The sequence below is a fragment of the Cricetulus griseus genome (genome assembly GCF_003668045.3).
Source record: "Cricetulus griseus strain 17A/GY chromosome 1 unlocalized genomic scaffold, alternate assembly CriGri-PICRH-1.0 chr1_0, whole genome shotgun sequence".
NCBI classification, from domain to species: Eukaryota; Metazoa; Chordata; class Mammalia; order Rodentia; family Cricetidae; genus Cricetulus; species Cricetulus griseus.
The window spans coordinates 194,596,290-194,609,852 of NW_023276806.1; the positions used below are offsets into that span (position 1 = coordinate 194,596,290).

The 13,563-nt window shown below is 37.7% G+C and overlaps 1 protein-coding gene across 2 annotated transcripts in view; it reads right to left on the bottom strand.

Moving 5' to 3' along the window:
* Window positions 1-13,563, bottom strand: part of Exoc4 (exocyst complex component 4) — a 691,582-nt gene that overhangs the window by 597,205 nt on the left and 80,814 nt on the right. For both annotated transcript variants that reach the window (XM_027391411.2, XM_027391412.2), the window contains exon 6: window positions 8,196-8,439. In XM_027391411.2, coding sequence (XP_027247212.1) covers window positions 8,196-8,439 — 244 coding nt within the window. The remainder of the gene's footprint in view (window positions 1-8,195; window positions 8,440-13,563) is intronic.

Genomic DNA, 13,563 nt, shown 5'->3' on the forward strand with positions numbered 1-13,563 from the left:
GGCCCTGGTTCTAGTCAGTTCTTTCCTGTATCCGTCCCTCCTGTCAAATCAGGCTTCTCCTTGAATGAACTAAGTCTAATGTGTGGCAAGTTAGTGACCAAAAATAGAAAGTAAGTCCAATCCTCCATCCTTTTGAATCGAAATATCAATGTCACTCTTTTAAAGGCATCCTTCCTATTCCAAAAACAGTATTTCATAACAGCAGAACACTAGGAAACGACTGCTCGTGAACCTTCTGCCGTGAGACAGCATATCTTAAGGTTTCAGGTTTCTTAGTGCGGGGTTGTATGTGACTCATGGTGCACAAATGTACAAGGTCACTTGAGGAATTTCTGAGATAACTAGATTTGAGTCTCCAGTGAGCTAATAGGACCCCTTCCCTCTGTGGCTGCTTATCCCACTTCTGAACAAGTTCAGTAACCTCTGAGAGGCCTACCATGGAGCACACTGCAAGGGGCATGCAGCAAGAGAATAGTGAAAGAAGCCACTTGTAATCTTAAATCCACCACCAGTAAGCTTTCTGAACTGTCAAATTATTTCAGATTTTACATTTCTTGGGACAAATCTGGAGTGGATTAGTAGTAATAGCCCTCCTGTGATGAAGCCAGTTGTGAGACTCACTTAGGTGAGGTGGCAGCCTGCTTTGCAAACAGCCCCAGAATCATCTAACAGATCCTATGGCCCTGCACCCACACCCCAGCCCCAGAATCATCTAACAGATCCTATGGCCCTGCACCCACACCCCAGCCCCAGAGTCATCTAACAGATCCTATGGCCCTGCACCCACACCCCAGCCCCAGAGTCATCTAACAGATCCTATGACTCTGCACCCACACCCCAGCCCCAGAGTCACCTAACAGATCCTATGACTCTGCACCCACACCCCAGCCCCAGAGTCACCTAACAGATCCTATGACTCTGCACCCACACGCCAGCCCCAGAGTCATCTAACAGATCCTATGGCCCTGCACCCACACCCCAGCCCCAGAGTCATCTAACAGATCCTATGACCCTGCACCCACACCCCAGCCCCAGAGTCATCTAACAGATCCTATGACTCTGCACCCACACCCCAGCCCCAGAGTCATCTAACAGATCCCATGACTCTGCACCCACACCCCAGCCCCAGAGTCATCTAACAGATCCCATGACTCTGCACCCACACCCCAGTTTACACACTCCCCACTTCCTGTTGAAATATTATCCTCTGTCTCTCTATTACAGCTAATTACTTGTTTAAAGTATTAGGCATGATCCTAAACCACACTACAAACGCCAAGCTAACCCCCATCTTACCAACTCACTAGACCTAACAAAGTGGTAGGCCAAAAGCTAGGGGTCCAGAGAGCCTGAACTATAAATGAAGGGGTTTCGGTCACACCTGCATTGCTGCTACTCATCACCAAGAGGAGATTCTCAACTGATGAGAGTGTTTTTCTGTACATCCGTCTGTTTGTACTTTGATGCAGCATGAAGGGTGACACTGAAATAAAGCTACAACAATCCAGGAAAGAAATCGCCTTATTCCATTATTATTATTATTATTATTATTATTATTATTATTATTATTATTATTATCCATTCCCTTAACTGGTCCAATCTCTAATTTAAACCTGATATACAAGAGATGGCAAGATCAGCTTGGTTTTTAACTATCAAATGCAAAACAAAGCTTTAAGAAATTTATTTTTATTGAGAATTACCTCCAGCCCATCAATCACAAGCCCTTTTTGTAGAGACTAAAAGCAAAGGACAATGTAGAACCAGAAAGACAGCTATCCAACTTCATGTTTACAAAGTAACTGTGAACATACTGACATTACTAACTCACTTCATCTGTTACAGAGCTGCTAGTAATTTGGTCACGTATTATTAAAAGTAGAGAGACTTAGGATCATCCAAGGTAATGAATTATCCATCTTAGTTAACATAAGTTCCACACTCAAAGCGATTATCATTTGTTTAAAAACAAATAGTACAGTCATGAGTGATACATGCTCGTTAAAGAATGGTAGAGTTTCCTCACTATGTCCCTGGTTCATTCTTCATACCCTTCAATATTTAATAGCTGGGTATATTTAAAGCATGTTCTCAGTGATACGTGTAATCAAAAGTAGAGATTCAATCAAATGGAATCATAATCACTGAAGTTAAATTTACTTTCTTCTCGCTTGCTTTGATTTGAATTAACTCTTCATCTAAATCACATGGAGGCCCTTCCTGATTCCAAGCATGTCCAGGTGCTACATGCAGTGCCTGGGAATGGCTACAAGACACCACAAGGACAAACGCCTGACCTTGCTTTAAAGCTGCTCTCAAATGAATTTTCTGCAAAATAAAGTAACCAGTTTCTACGAAGTCCTGCATTTTAGACACTCAGAAGAAGAGTGCCTAACACAGAAAGAAGAGATAAAAAGGAAATGCTATTATTTGAAAAGGAAACACATGCCTAATTCCAGCCACTGGTCTAAAAGAAATCACAAGAAATATTCCATTTTTCTCTTTCCACAAATACTGTACTTGTACTGTGAAGTTAACCTTGGGATATGAGCCTTTTGACTTCCGCCTGGATAAAACCACATTATAAGCATGCCCTTTTAAATCAGTAGGTCCTCCTACAGAGTGCCAGACCCCAAATTTGAAAAATATTGTAAAAGTATACATTTTCAAACTTTATAGGAATAACCCAATGCATTTTTGAAAATGCTATAGTCTTCAGAGGCTGAGAGACAGGAGGTGGGGAAGGTGGTGGGAAATGAGTATTAACCTTGAAAAAAACGTAACTATAGCGTGAGGAATGGTCGGTGTTAGAATTACTCAGCAAGCACAGAGTTACCCTGTCAATCAATTACAGGACAGACACATAGCAGGCAGAAATGAGAGGAATGAACAGCACACTGTGATCCAGCACAGTAAATAGGATCTGATATAATGTATGTGGCCCTTCTCCAGAACCATATAGACACACATATCCAGAACAGCCAGGACTATTATACAGAAAAATACTGTCTTGAAAAACAAAAAACTAAACAAATAAGCTTTTACTCACTTAGCTGTGCATAATCTGTGTGGCTCCTTATGTCTACACCAAAAAACTGAAAGTAACAAGATAATGGACCACCTTAACCCAGCACCGGTACCCAGTAAGTCTCCTTCATCTCAATTTGGGTTCTGCACCTATTCTCAAACCAGCTTATTTTGAAGCATTACATCCAGACATAATGCAGATACCATAACAACTTATTGTTATACAAAAAAAAAAACCTGTGCTCTCACTCACAACAAGAAGAAACAAATCCAAACCACACTAGAAATGTCACTTTTCACCTCTCAGATTGGCAAATATAAAAGTATCTGACAATATAATGTATTGGCAAGGGAACATACAACCCTAAAAAATTATCCATAACATGAAAATGTGCATCTCTAAGAAAAGTACACTTGGCAGTACTCATCAAAATTTAATAAGACACTGAGGTTAGCGTAAACTGTGAAAATGGTGAGGCAAGGGTCTGGTTCTTTTCCTTCTCACATTTGAGATGTTAATATCGTGCTGACTGCACAACTAGAAAAACAAGCTGGTTTTATCAAATGAATGAGCCTGACAACTACAGCTACTATAAACAATAAATGCTGCCTTACTTGGCTTCCAAAAATATCAGTGATGCAAGCCATTTCCTGATAAGTACCTAAGCACAGGCTTCCAAGGTACCTTCTGCTTGTCCCCTATGCCTTTATTACAGTTTGCAACAATGTACTGATCTGAGGGTACCTTTCTTCCCCTTTAAACTCCTTGAGGACAGTGCAATGTCTGACTCTTTAGAATTTTAGTTTAGTGTCTGGTCCATAGCAAATATTCACTCTATATGGGATTCATTCTTTCATTTAAAACTTACTATGAGCCTAGTGGGTACTCTACTAAAATATAAATTTATGGACCAAATAGGGCAAATTAGTTTTTTCTTCATTCTAGGTACAATCAAAAATTAGATAAATAACCAAATACATACATAAAGCTATACATAACAAAATTTTCTTTAAAAACAAAGCCTTATGGATCTATGCCATTTTTCTATACTAAAATTTAGTATGAATAATCTCTATCCCATAGAAGCTTCAACCTCATCCAATTCTTCCTGTCCTCTTCCAGGTCAACAGTTTACAGTGTAGTAGCATCTATCTGCAATGAGCTTTTGCCTTCAGATACATACCAAAACAGAGTAGTTGTCATATACAATCGAATCACCACTACCTACCTCCTCTGGCTCACTTCCTTCTTACTCTTGACAAGATTCAATACTTACGAGAACACTTTTTTCCTTCAGTGTTTTCCTCTTACTTTTGGTATTTGTGAACAACTAAAGAATTTCTTCTGGCTTCTTTGATATAACAACGATACGAAAATCTCATTGGATAGATTTTTGGGAATAATCAACAATAATGGAGCAAAAATTGAAAAAATTGGTTCTAAACTACAGAGGCTGTGGCCACAGTGCGTGTGAAGCTGAAGACACTGCCTTGCCTTTGAGGGGAACAATAAATAGCAAATGGTTGTGCTAGGCTGGCAAGGTACCTGTCACCCTGAGTTAACACTTACCAAATAAGTAAGAGCAGCCTAATAGTAGCTGAGCATTTCCCTTTACCAGTGTAGAAAAGTTTATAAACACTGTTGATAATGAAAGAACCAAGAAGATAAAATATTTCTCTATGAATATGAATAAATGCATAGTTTAGAAAATAAAAAATAAAAAGTAGGTCATCAAAATGATTTTTTTAAGCTGATGAAGAAAGTATTCTGGCTCTGTATAAATTAAAGCAAGATGGAATTCAACAGCCTCATTCCGTCTCCATTTCCAGCAAAATACCACACAACATTAACTTGCTTTGCATAAGACAAATGGAAACAGGCCTGCAATGCATCACAACCACAATATATATAACAAGATGGAGATGAACAATGAAACTTCCAGGGAAACTTACAGTATCTATGTTAGTGCCTTGCCTCAGAGCTGCATTTGCATATAAATGTCTTATAATAATTTATTTCACTAGGGTTAGCCAGAGACTATGCACGTTGGGAATGGAAGGGGATTTTTGCCTATATCCCAATTTCTCTTAAGGAAAACAGATTCTTCTATCTCTAGCAATAAGTCTTGAAATAGTAAAATAACAATTATGATGGCACTAATAACCCCACTGTGGTTTTACTTCCCTGTGAAACAGATGTCACTAATATCTCAGGAAAATTTCATCACATAAGCATCATGCATGCCTCAAGGAATAACTTGATAATATCCTTTCTAAAGGAAACAACAATCATTTCTGAATGACTGTGATTAATTTAAGGGAATTAAGTCTTGAGGAGTTTTAAGGCACCTTATAACTATCAGAAACTAGCTTCCAGAAGTCAGTTCAGAATTGTCAGTTATTTGGAACCCCGGAACAAGAATTTGGTTTTCGATCTAATAATTTGGTTTACCCCCAAGTGATTATTTCCTCTGTAATGTTTTATTTCATAATAAAGGATTCTGGCCAAAAATATGTAGATTTTGACTTTTATAAAAGGTAACTATGTTATACAGGGGAAAAAAATGGAACATGAGCCATTTATTTGCTTCTTAGTAGCCAATGTACCCTGTCTACCAAAACAAAAAGAAAGAAAATCCTTTAAGAGAACAAGAAGAAGAAGAAGAAGAAGAAGAAGAAGAAGAAGAAGAAGAAGAAGAAGAGAGAGAGAGAGAGAGAGAGAGAGAGAGAGAGAGAGAGAGAGAGAGAGAACAAACAAAAGCAACCTCTGCTGCTGACTCATTCTTCAAAGAAAACCATTTAGAATTTCCTGGGGCAAGGAGCTGACTCTCTGCTCTGCTTTTCCTGATTTGTAATCTCCACTCCTGAATTCTGGAAACAGCTGAGCCAATAGAAGAGAAAGAGGTCAAAATCCTATAAAAGACACTATGCTTTTAGGGCAACTATAATGAGAGCTGCAGGAAACTTATTGATCTGTGCCCTTTGCTTTATTTCCAGTATATATTACAGTAATGTTATTTCCCTATGAAAGTTCAGTCTATTCATCTGGGCACTTGCAACATCAGAGCAAATAGCAAAGCAGAATTTTAGAGTATTCATTAGCAAAGAGTCAAAAGAGTCAAAAGGTCTCTGCAGAAATGCAGGCACCCAGAAAAGAAAGAAGAAAAGCAAAGTTCAACTCTGAATCTCTGCATCACAACATGAGTGAAGAAAGACATTAAGACTGAAGAAGGCACCAATAATAAACATATGCATTGCTTTGTAGATGCATGTGCATGACGGTTCTTACTAAGCATGATAACCATTAACTTCATCTAAAGCAGGCAGCCCTGTAAGGTACCAGGAGCTCCAATACTGTCAGATCTGTTTTCCAAAACCCATGTTGATCAACCATCTGTTTTGAACCATTCAATAACGCTAGACAAGTAGATAGTAATTTGAAGCTTTTTTGTTGTTCCATTAGCAATTATAGTACTTTTGAAAGAAGTTCATGAGAGAATTATTTTTGAAGGATTTTTTAAGTCAGTATCAGTGTTATTTAGATATCCAAAAAAATCAGAAAATATGAATAGAATACATCAGCTTTTGCAAAATATTAAAATAAGTCTGAGACAATCTAGGACAAGTTAGCATTCTTTCTCCTTATTTCTGCTTAGTGTCTATTTTTAAAATGTGTACGTGCTAAGTAAAAACAGCAGAATCTCCTTAGTAGCATATTAAGAAAAGTAAAACCTCTAATGTATTACCATCTCCCACATAGAATATATCCATTCAAACAAATGACAAAAGTACTTTTTCTCATGTGACTTTTTTTCCTTGAGACCATGTCTCCCTGTGTAGCCTAAGCTGCCCATGACCTCGAGATCCTCCTGCCTCAAACATCTGAGCACTGAGATTATGAGTAAACAGCACCACATCCATTTGCTTTCTATTCTCCAAATAAATTGAGATCTGCACTGATGTTTTTCTCTCCCTTGCGACTGCAGCTTGTATGCCTGGTGTGTGTCAGGGGAGGAGGGTAGAAGTGAAGGAGGGAAGAATGAACAGATCACTTTTAACTAACTCCTAATTTCAAATACTGCCACACAATACTGGACTGCTATTCTCCAAAAAATGACCTGACAAACCTGTTCTCCCAGAGTATAAGAGCCACCTCTTGAGGCCTGAATACAAGTGCCATGCTCGCCTATTAAACGAAAACTTTGACATTCAGGTCCAATTTATTGTTTTGAGAGAATGTAGAAATTTCTGATATTTTCCAATTCACAAATAGCACCACATGATGAAGAAGAAAACACAGACAGAGGAAAGACCATAGACTTAGGAATCAAGTAACCATATACTCAATTCCAAAACTAGCCAGCCTCCAAATATAAGCTTGGGCTAACATGATCTCTGAGTCTCAGTTCTTGCAAATATAACATGTGGACACTAATAACTAGCTTACAGAGTAGCAGTGAAAACTAAATGAAATAATATACATAAATTATCTCAAAAATACCTTGGTAACTAACACATGTTCAACAACTGCTCCATTCTTTCTTGTTGTTAATTTATTAACATGTATGATAATAAACACTCTTCATTACAAACAGGTTTGATGGGGGAAGTCCTTCTATATATACGTCTCTCATATTGGTTAATGAATAAAAAACTGTTGGCCATAGGGAAGCAAGATAGGTGGGGCTAGGAGTAGAGGAGGATTCTGGGAAATGTAGTAAACACCGAGGGTCACCATGTGATCCCAGGGAAGAGATGAATGCCACTGGAGTCCTCGATAAGGTAAGTCTTTATAAAATCTATAGACTAATGGTTATGGTTGATATTTAAGACAAAGCTGGCAAATAAGAAATCCTAGTCATTGGCCAGCAACATTGTAACTAATATTAATCTGTGTGTTATTTGGGGGCCCTAACATGGGAGTGGAACTCAGGCAGCTGGTGGAAAGTGTTATCATTCCACAGGTTTGTATCTGGCATTCAATATCTGTGAATATGAACAAAAGGCCTAAATTTTCTCAACAAATCAAAGCAAGACAGACAATGCCTAGCCTGAGTATGTATGGAATATAGTATTCTCAGCTCAAGAAAATAATCCCACATGAAGATAAGTTATTTATTCTCCACCCTAGAAAGTATACAAGAAAAGAGAAAGCAACAACAGGCTACCTTGGCTGGTTGTCCACAGTGAGGCTCTCTCCCCTCTGATAGCCGCTGTCTGCCACCTGAGTGGTTGACCTCTTCACAATCTGCTTTAGCTCCTGTTCCAAACGCTCTTTAATGGCTTTAACTGTCTCGGGGATCTTCTTCAGTCTGGCCAACCCCTGAATAAGAATTCCCATGAAAAGAGTGCTGCTCTCCTCTGGATCACACTCCAAGTCCTCCTTGATGTCTTGCAGGTTCACCTCCCTCACTGTAAAAGAAAAGCACACCAGTAAGATGAGATGCAGTGTCCACATTAATTCAACAGCATAGCAGACTAATGAAGATCACTGCTTTGATTATTCTCTTAAAGGAATCAGAGGAATTTTCTATTAAATTAAGCTACATAGTAATATTCAGCAGCCCCTAATGCAAACTAATTGGTTAGTAATGAAATGTACAAGCAATTATATAGAAAGAGGTGAATCCAATTTCAATTTTATGTGTAACCTAGAAATGATGAACTTATGAGAACAGAGAGCAGAATTATGACTATTAGGCTTCAATGTGGGTCTTTTAACAATGTGGAAATGATTGGCTTAAGGATATAAAACTGCAGTTGGACAAGAGGCATGGACTCTGAAGTCTTGAGGTCTACTGAGAGCATGATAAATATGGTTGATAACAATATGCTATATTTTAAAAGTTGTGAGATAGTATACTTTAAGTGTTCTCAAAACAAAAATGATGAATATGTGTGATATAACATGTTAATTGGTTTAATTTAGCCATGCCATTTTGAACATACCGTATTGTGTATCATAATTGTGCATGACTTTATTTATGAACTAAATAAATGAATGAAAAAAAAAAAAGAGGTAAATCTCCGGTTTTACACAATTGTGACCCAAGTTCACTGACAAATTAACTACACACTGTCTCTAAAATACCAGACATGGCGTGTCAGGAGAACTCTAAAAACTCAAACCCCAGTCTCAACTTCCTACTATTAATTATAAGTGATAAACAGAGGGAATAAAAGATGTTATAAATACATGTAGGGGGCAAAAGTATATAACTACAACAAATAAAAAAGAAGAGAAAAACATGTAAGACAACATACCATATGAGAAGAGTTAGGGGAAAAATATAATAGTGAAAAAGTACTGAATGACTAACTACCAAGAAAAAAAAACATTTTTCTTCAAACATATGTGTGACTTAGCATGGTAACCCACACCATGTAATCCCAGCTACTGACGGGCTGAGGAATAGGGACTGAATTTCAAAGTGAGTGTGGGCTAGACAGCAAATTCTAGTCAGCCTAGCAAAAATAATGATACCTTGTTTATAAAAGTGAGTGAGACAGAGAGACAGACTTGTGGGGGCAGGGGGAGGTATTGTCTTTCACAGCCCTTTGTTACATCAATGAAAACCTTCTTACAAGTTATATTGTATGCCAAATATCCCTATAGGTCTTTATAATACAGCCTTTATCCAAACCATCTTTGTTCAAAAGGAGGAAACAGCCTCAAACAGTAGTCCTTAAGCTATGTCAGTGGGTCAGGAGGATTAGCTGGTGATCTGAGATCTCTGTCCCTACTAAAACTATGTGATAAATAAAATCCATATTAGGGCTGGAGAGATGGCTCAGCACCCATGAAGCCTGGAGAATGTGTTCTGGCATTCATGTAACAAGTTAGACATCTCTGAAAATGCCTGTGAGCCCATTAGATATCAAAGCCAAAGACAGCACAAGAACACTACAAACTAAAGCAGTATCTATTATGAAACATACTTCTCAACTCCGCATCTATATACCCATAATGGTTCATTATTCACAGCACTCATTATTATAGGGACAGCATTTAGAAGCAACCCAGGTGCTCACCAACACATGAAACAGAATAGCAAAATGTGATCTATACAAACAGTAGCATGTCACTCCACTTTAAAACTAGGGAAGCCTGACACACTGCAACATGAATGAATCTTGAATACATCATGCTAAGCGAAATAAGATTGTCACAGAGACAAAAACTCATTATTCGACATATAATAAGTTATTTGGGGGGGGGTCAAATACCTAGAACCAGAGTAGATAGTTGTTTTTCAGGGGCAAGGACTAGTTACTTTTTAATAACTACTGAGTTTGAGTTTTACAAGATGAAAAGAGCTATGCAGATGGATGGGGGAACTATCTACATACACTATGAATACACTTAATACTACTGATCTATACATTTTAATTAACTAAAATGTAAGCTTAGTGATTTGTATATTTTAACATAAAAGATGCACTTAAATATGAACCAAAGGTATTTTAGTAACATGCAAGATATAATTACTTAAACAAGCTCATTCTTATGAATAAATCCTCTATATATTTATCCATGATGTCTTATTAGACTTACTAGGCTCCCAGAAAGTCAGAGACAGAGACCATATTCATAGGGCAATAAAATATGTTTAATGATACAGAATTCAATAAGAATAATGTTTAATACTAATGAAATTGGAAGTAGAACCCAGAGGCTTAGCCTCAAAAGATAAAAATCTGAAGACAAGTTTTTAAAAGATCATCAATACTTTCAAATGTAATGTTATAAAAAATACACACTTCAGTTCCTGGTTTCGTTTTACACATGAAGAAGGAGGATACCTCAGGCCACAGAAATACTCTATCAAGCAAATCCAACCCCACAGCAAGGCAAGAAAAGTACTCAGCAACAGGGAGCCACCAATTCAGCACAGAGTAGGAGGAAATGAAGCTGAACTACAAGAAGAGCTTCAGGCAGGAAGAAAAGTAATGGAAATTTACCTGTTCAATATGCTCTTTGTAAAAACCACCCTTATGAGTCACAAACAGGACACATACAAACAGCCACCTAGACATCATAGCTCCCTGCCCAGGGTAACTGATGATAAGGTAAATACAGTTTAAGTCAATATGGCCTGCAATGACATGTCATATAGCTATGGATATGCACACTAATATGAGAGCTAACTCATGAAAAAGCAACACATGAACAAGACCTAAATAATGAAATGAACATCTGTTTAAAAACTTAACTTCTTGTTGTCTCTTGAAATCTCCTAGAGCATAAACACTTAACAGGCCCAATATATACTGATTTGTATTACCTATTTCACTTACATCAGCTGAAAACTAAAAGGCAATGTGAAAGGGTAATATAATCAAAATGACAAGTCTAATATTCACAAACATCTACAAGGTCAGATAGCATTACTAGAAAAAATATTCAAAACTAATTTAACTGAAATTCAGTAAGGCTACACACATCAATCAGAGCATACCTGTGCATCTTTCCAAACTCCTGATGTCCACATCATCCCCAAGCACCTGAATTGTGAACCTGAATTGTGATGTTGTATACCCAATAGATAGGTATTGGACATTTGAAAGCTAAAAATATATTACTTCCATTTCTAATTCTCTTAACCTTGAATTTCCATAGATAAATCAAGGGTAGTTTTAAGACTCCTGCTGCCTGATAGGATAATGTAACATACTAAAGAATGGGGATGACTTTTACCTTATTTGTCCTACACTCCTGATGGTTCCAAGTATTTACTATTATACACATTGCTTTCTTTATACAGACCTTGGCTGATGCACACAGCGGCAGCTGAGGGCAAACATAGAAGGAGGCTGTGACCTGACTGGATTGGTAAAGGATTAAGGAGAAGATAGCTAAGACCTTTTCAAGAAACATTCACATTCACATAAACTATGCCTCTATTTACATGGCTTAGAGCCACTTATATGGATACCAGTATTACAGACAGCACATTTATGGAAAAAAAAATAGCAGATAAGACTCAGACATGACAGTACGCACCTGAAATAATCACAGGATGAAGACCACCCAGGGGTCTTCATAGATGAAAACACTATCCCACAGAAATTGAACAAAAAAATAACAAGTAAACAAGGTGAATAATCTATTTATGAAGCTAAAAACTTTTGTTTAATGACTCTGCAAATGAATGTAGAAAGCAGTCTAGACCATCAGCCCATGGCTGCATTCTTTCCTCAATATTTGTAAGATAAAATCAGCACTTTGTATCATGGCTTACCACACACATCAAAATACTGCAGAAGACAAGGACCTTTAATTCACTGTTGAATATGCCATATCGTATCATTTGACACTACTGTTTGTACATGTTAATTAGGGCATGATACAATGGAAGTGTTTACTACGGGAACTCTTGACAGATGCCATTCAATATAAGTCACAATATCAAACTGTTCAAAGCTAATATACAGTACAGTATTTCAAGCTATGTAATTTGAATTACATGTTATAATGAAACAATATTAGCTCTGTATAAGAAAAGAACTATTTGCCAGTATTGCACAAAAGTAAATATAAAGAGGAGCCTTTGTCCTCACCATCCCAGATTTCATGCTCTATTACTATAGAGCTATAGTCCTGAAAACAGCTTGGTATTGGAACAAAAATAGAAAGGTAGACCAATGGAATAGAGTTGAAAACCCTGATATTAACCCACACACCTATGAACACCTGATTTTTGACAATCAATTCAAATTTATACGCTGGAACAAAGAGAACATCTTCAACAAATGGTGCTGGCATAACTGGATGCGGACATGTAGAAGACTACAGATAGACCCAAGCCTTTCCCCCTGCATAAAACTTAAGTCAAAATGGATCAAAGACTTCAGTATAAACCCAGCCACACTGATCCTATTAGAAGACAAAGTGAGAAATACCCTGGAATTAATCGGTACAGGAGACTGATTCCTGAACATAACACCAGTAACACAAACGCTGAGATCAACAATTGATAAATGGGACCCCCTGAAACTGAGAAGCTTCTGTAAGGCAAAGGACACAGTCAGCAAGAAAAAATGGCAGCCCACAAACTGGGAAAAGATATTCACCAACCCCACATCTGACAGAGAGCTGATCTCCAAAATATATAAAGAACGCAAGAAGCTAGTCTCCAAAACACCAAACAATCCAATTAAAAAGTGGGGTACAGAACTAAATAGACAATTCTCAATAGAGGAATCTAAAATGGCTGAAAGACATATAAGAAAGCGTTCAACATCCTTAGCCATCAGGGAAATGCAAATCCAAACAACTCTGAGATACCATCTTACTCCTGTCAGAATGGCTAAAATCAAAAACACCAATGACAGTTTATGCTGGAGAGGATGCGGAGAAAGGGGAACACTCCTCCACTGCTGGTGGGAGTGCCAACTTGTACAGCCACTTTGGAAATCAGTATGGCGACTCCTCAAGAAAATGGAAATCAGTCTACCACAAGATCCAGTAATTCCACTTCTAGGCATATACCCAAAAGAAGCACATTCATACAACAAGGACATCTGTTCAACGAT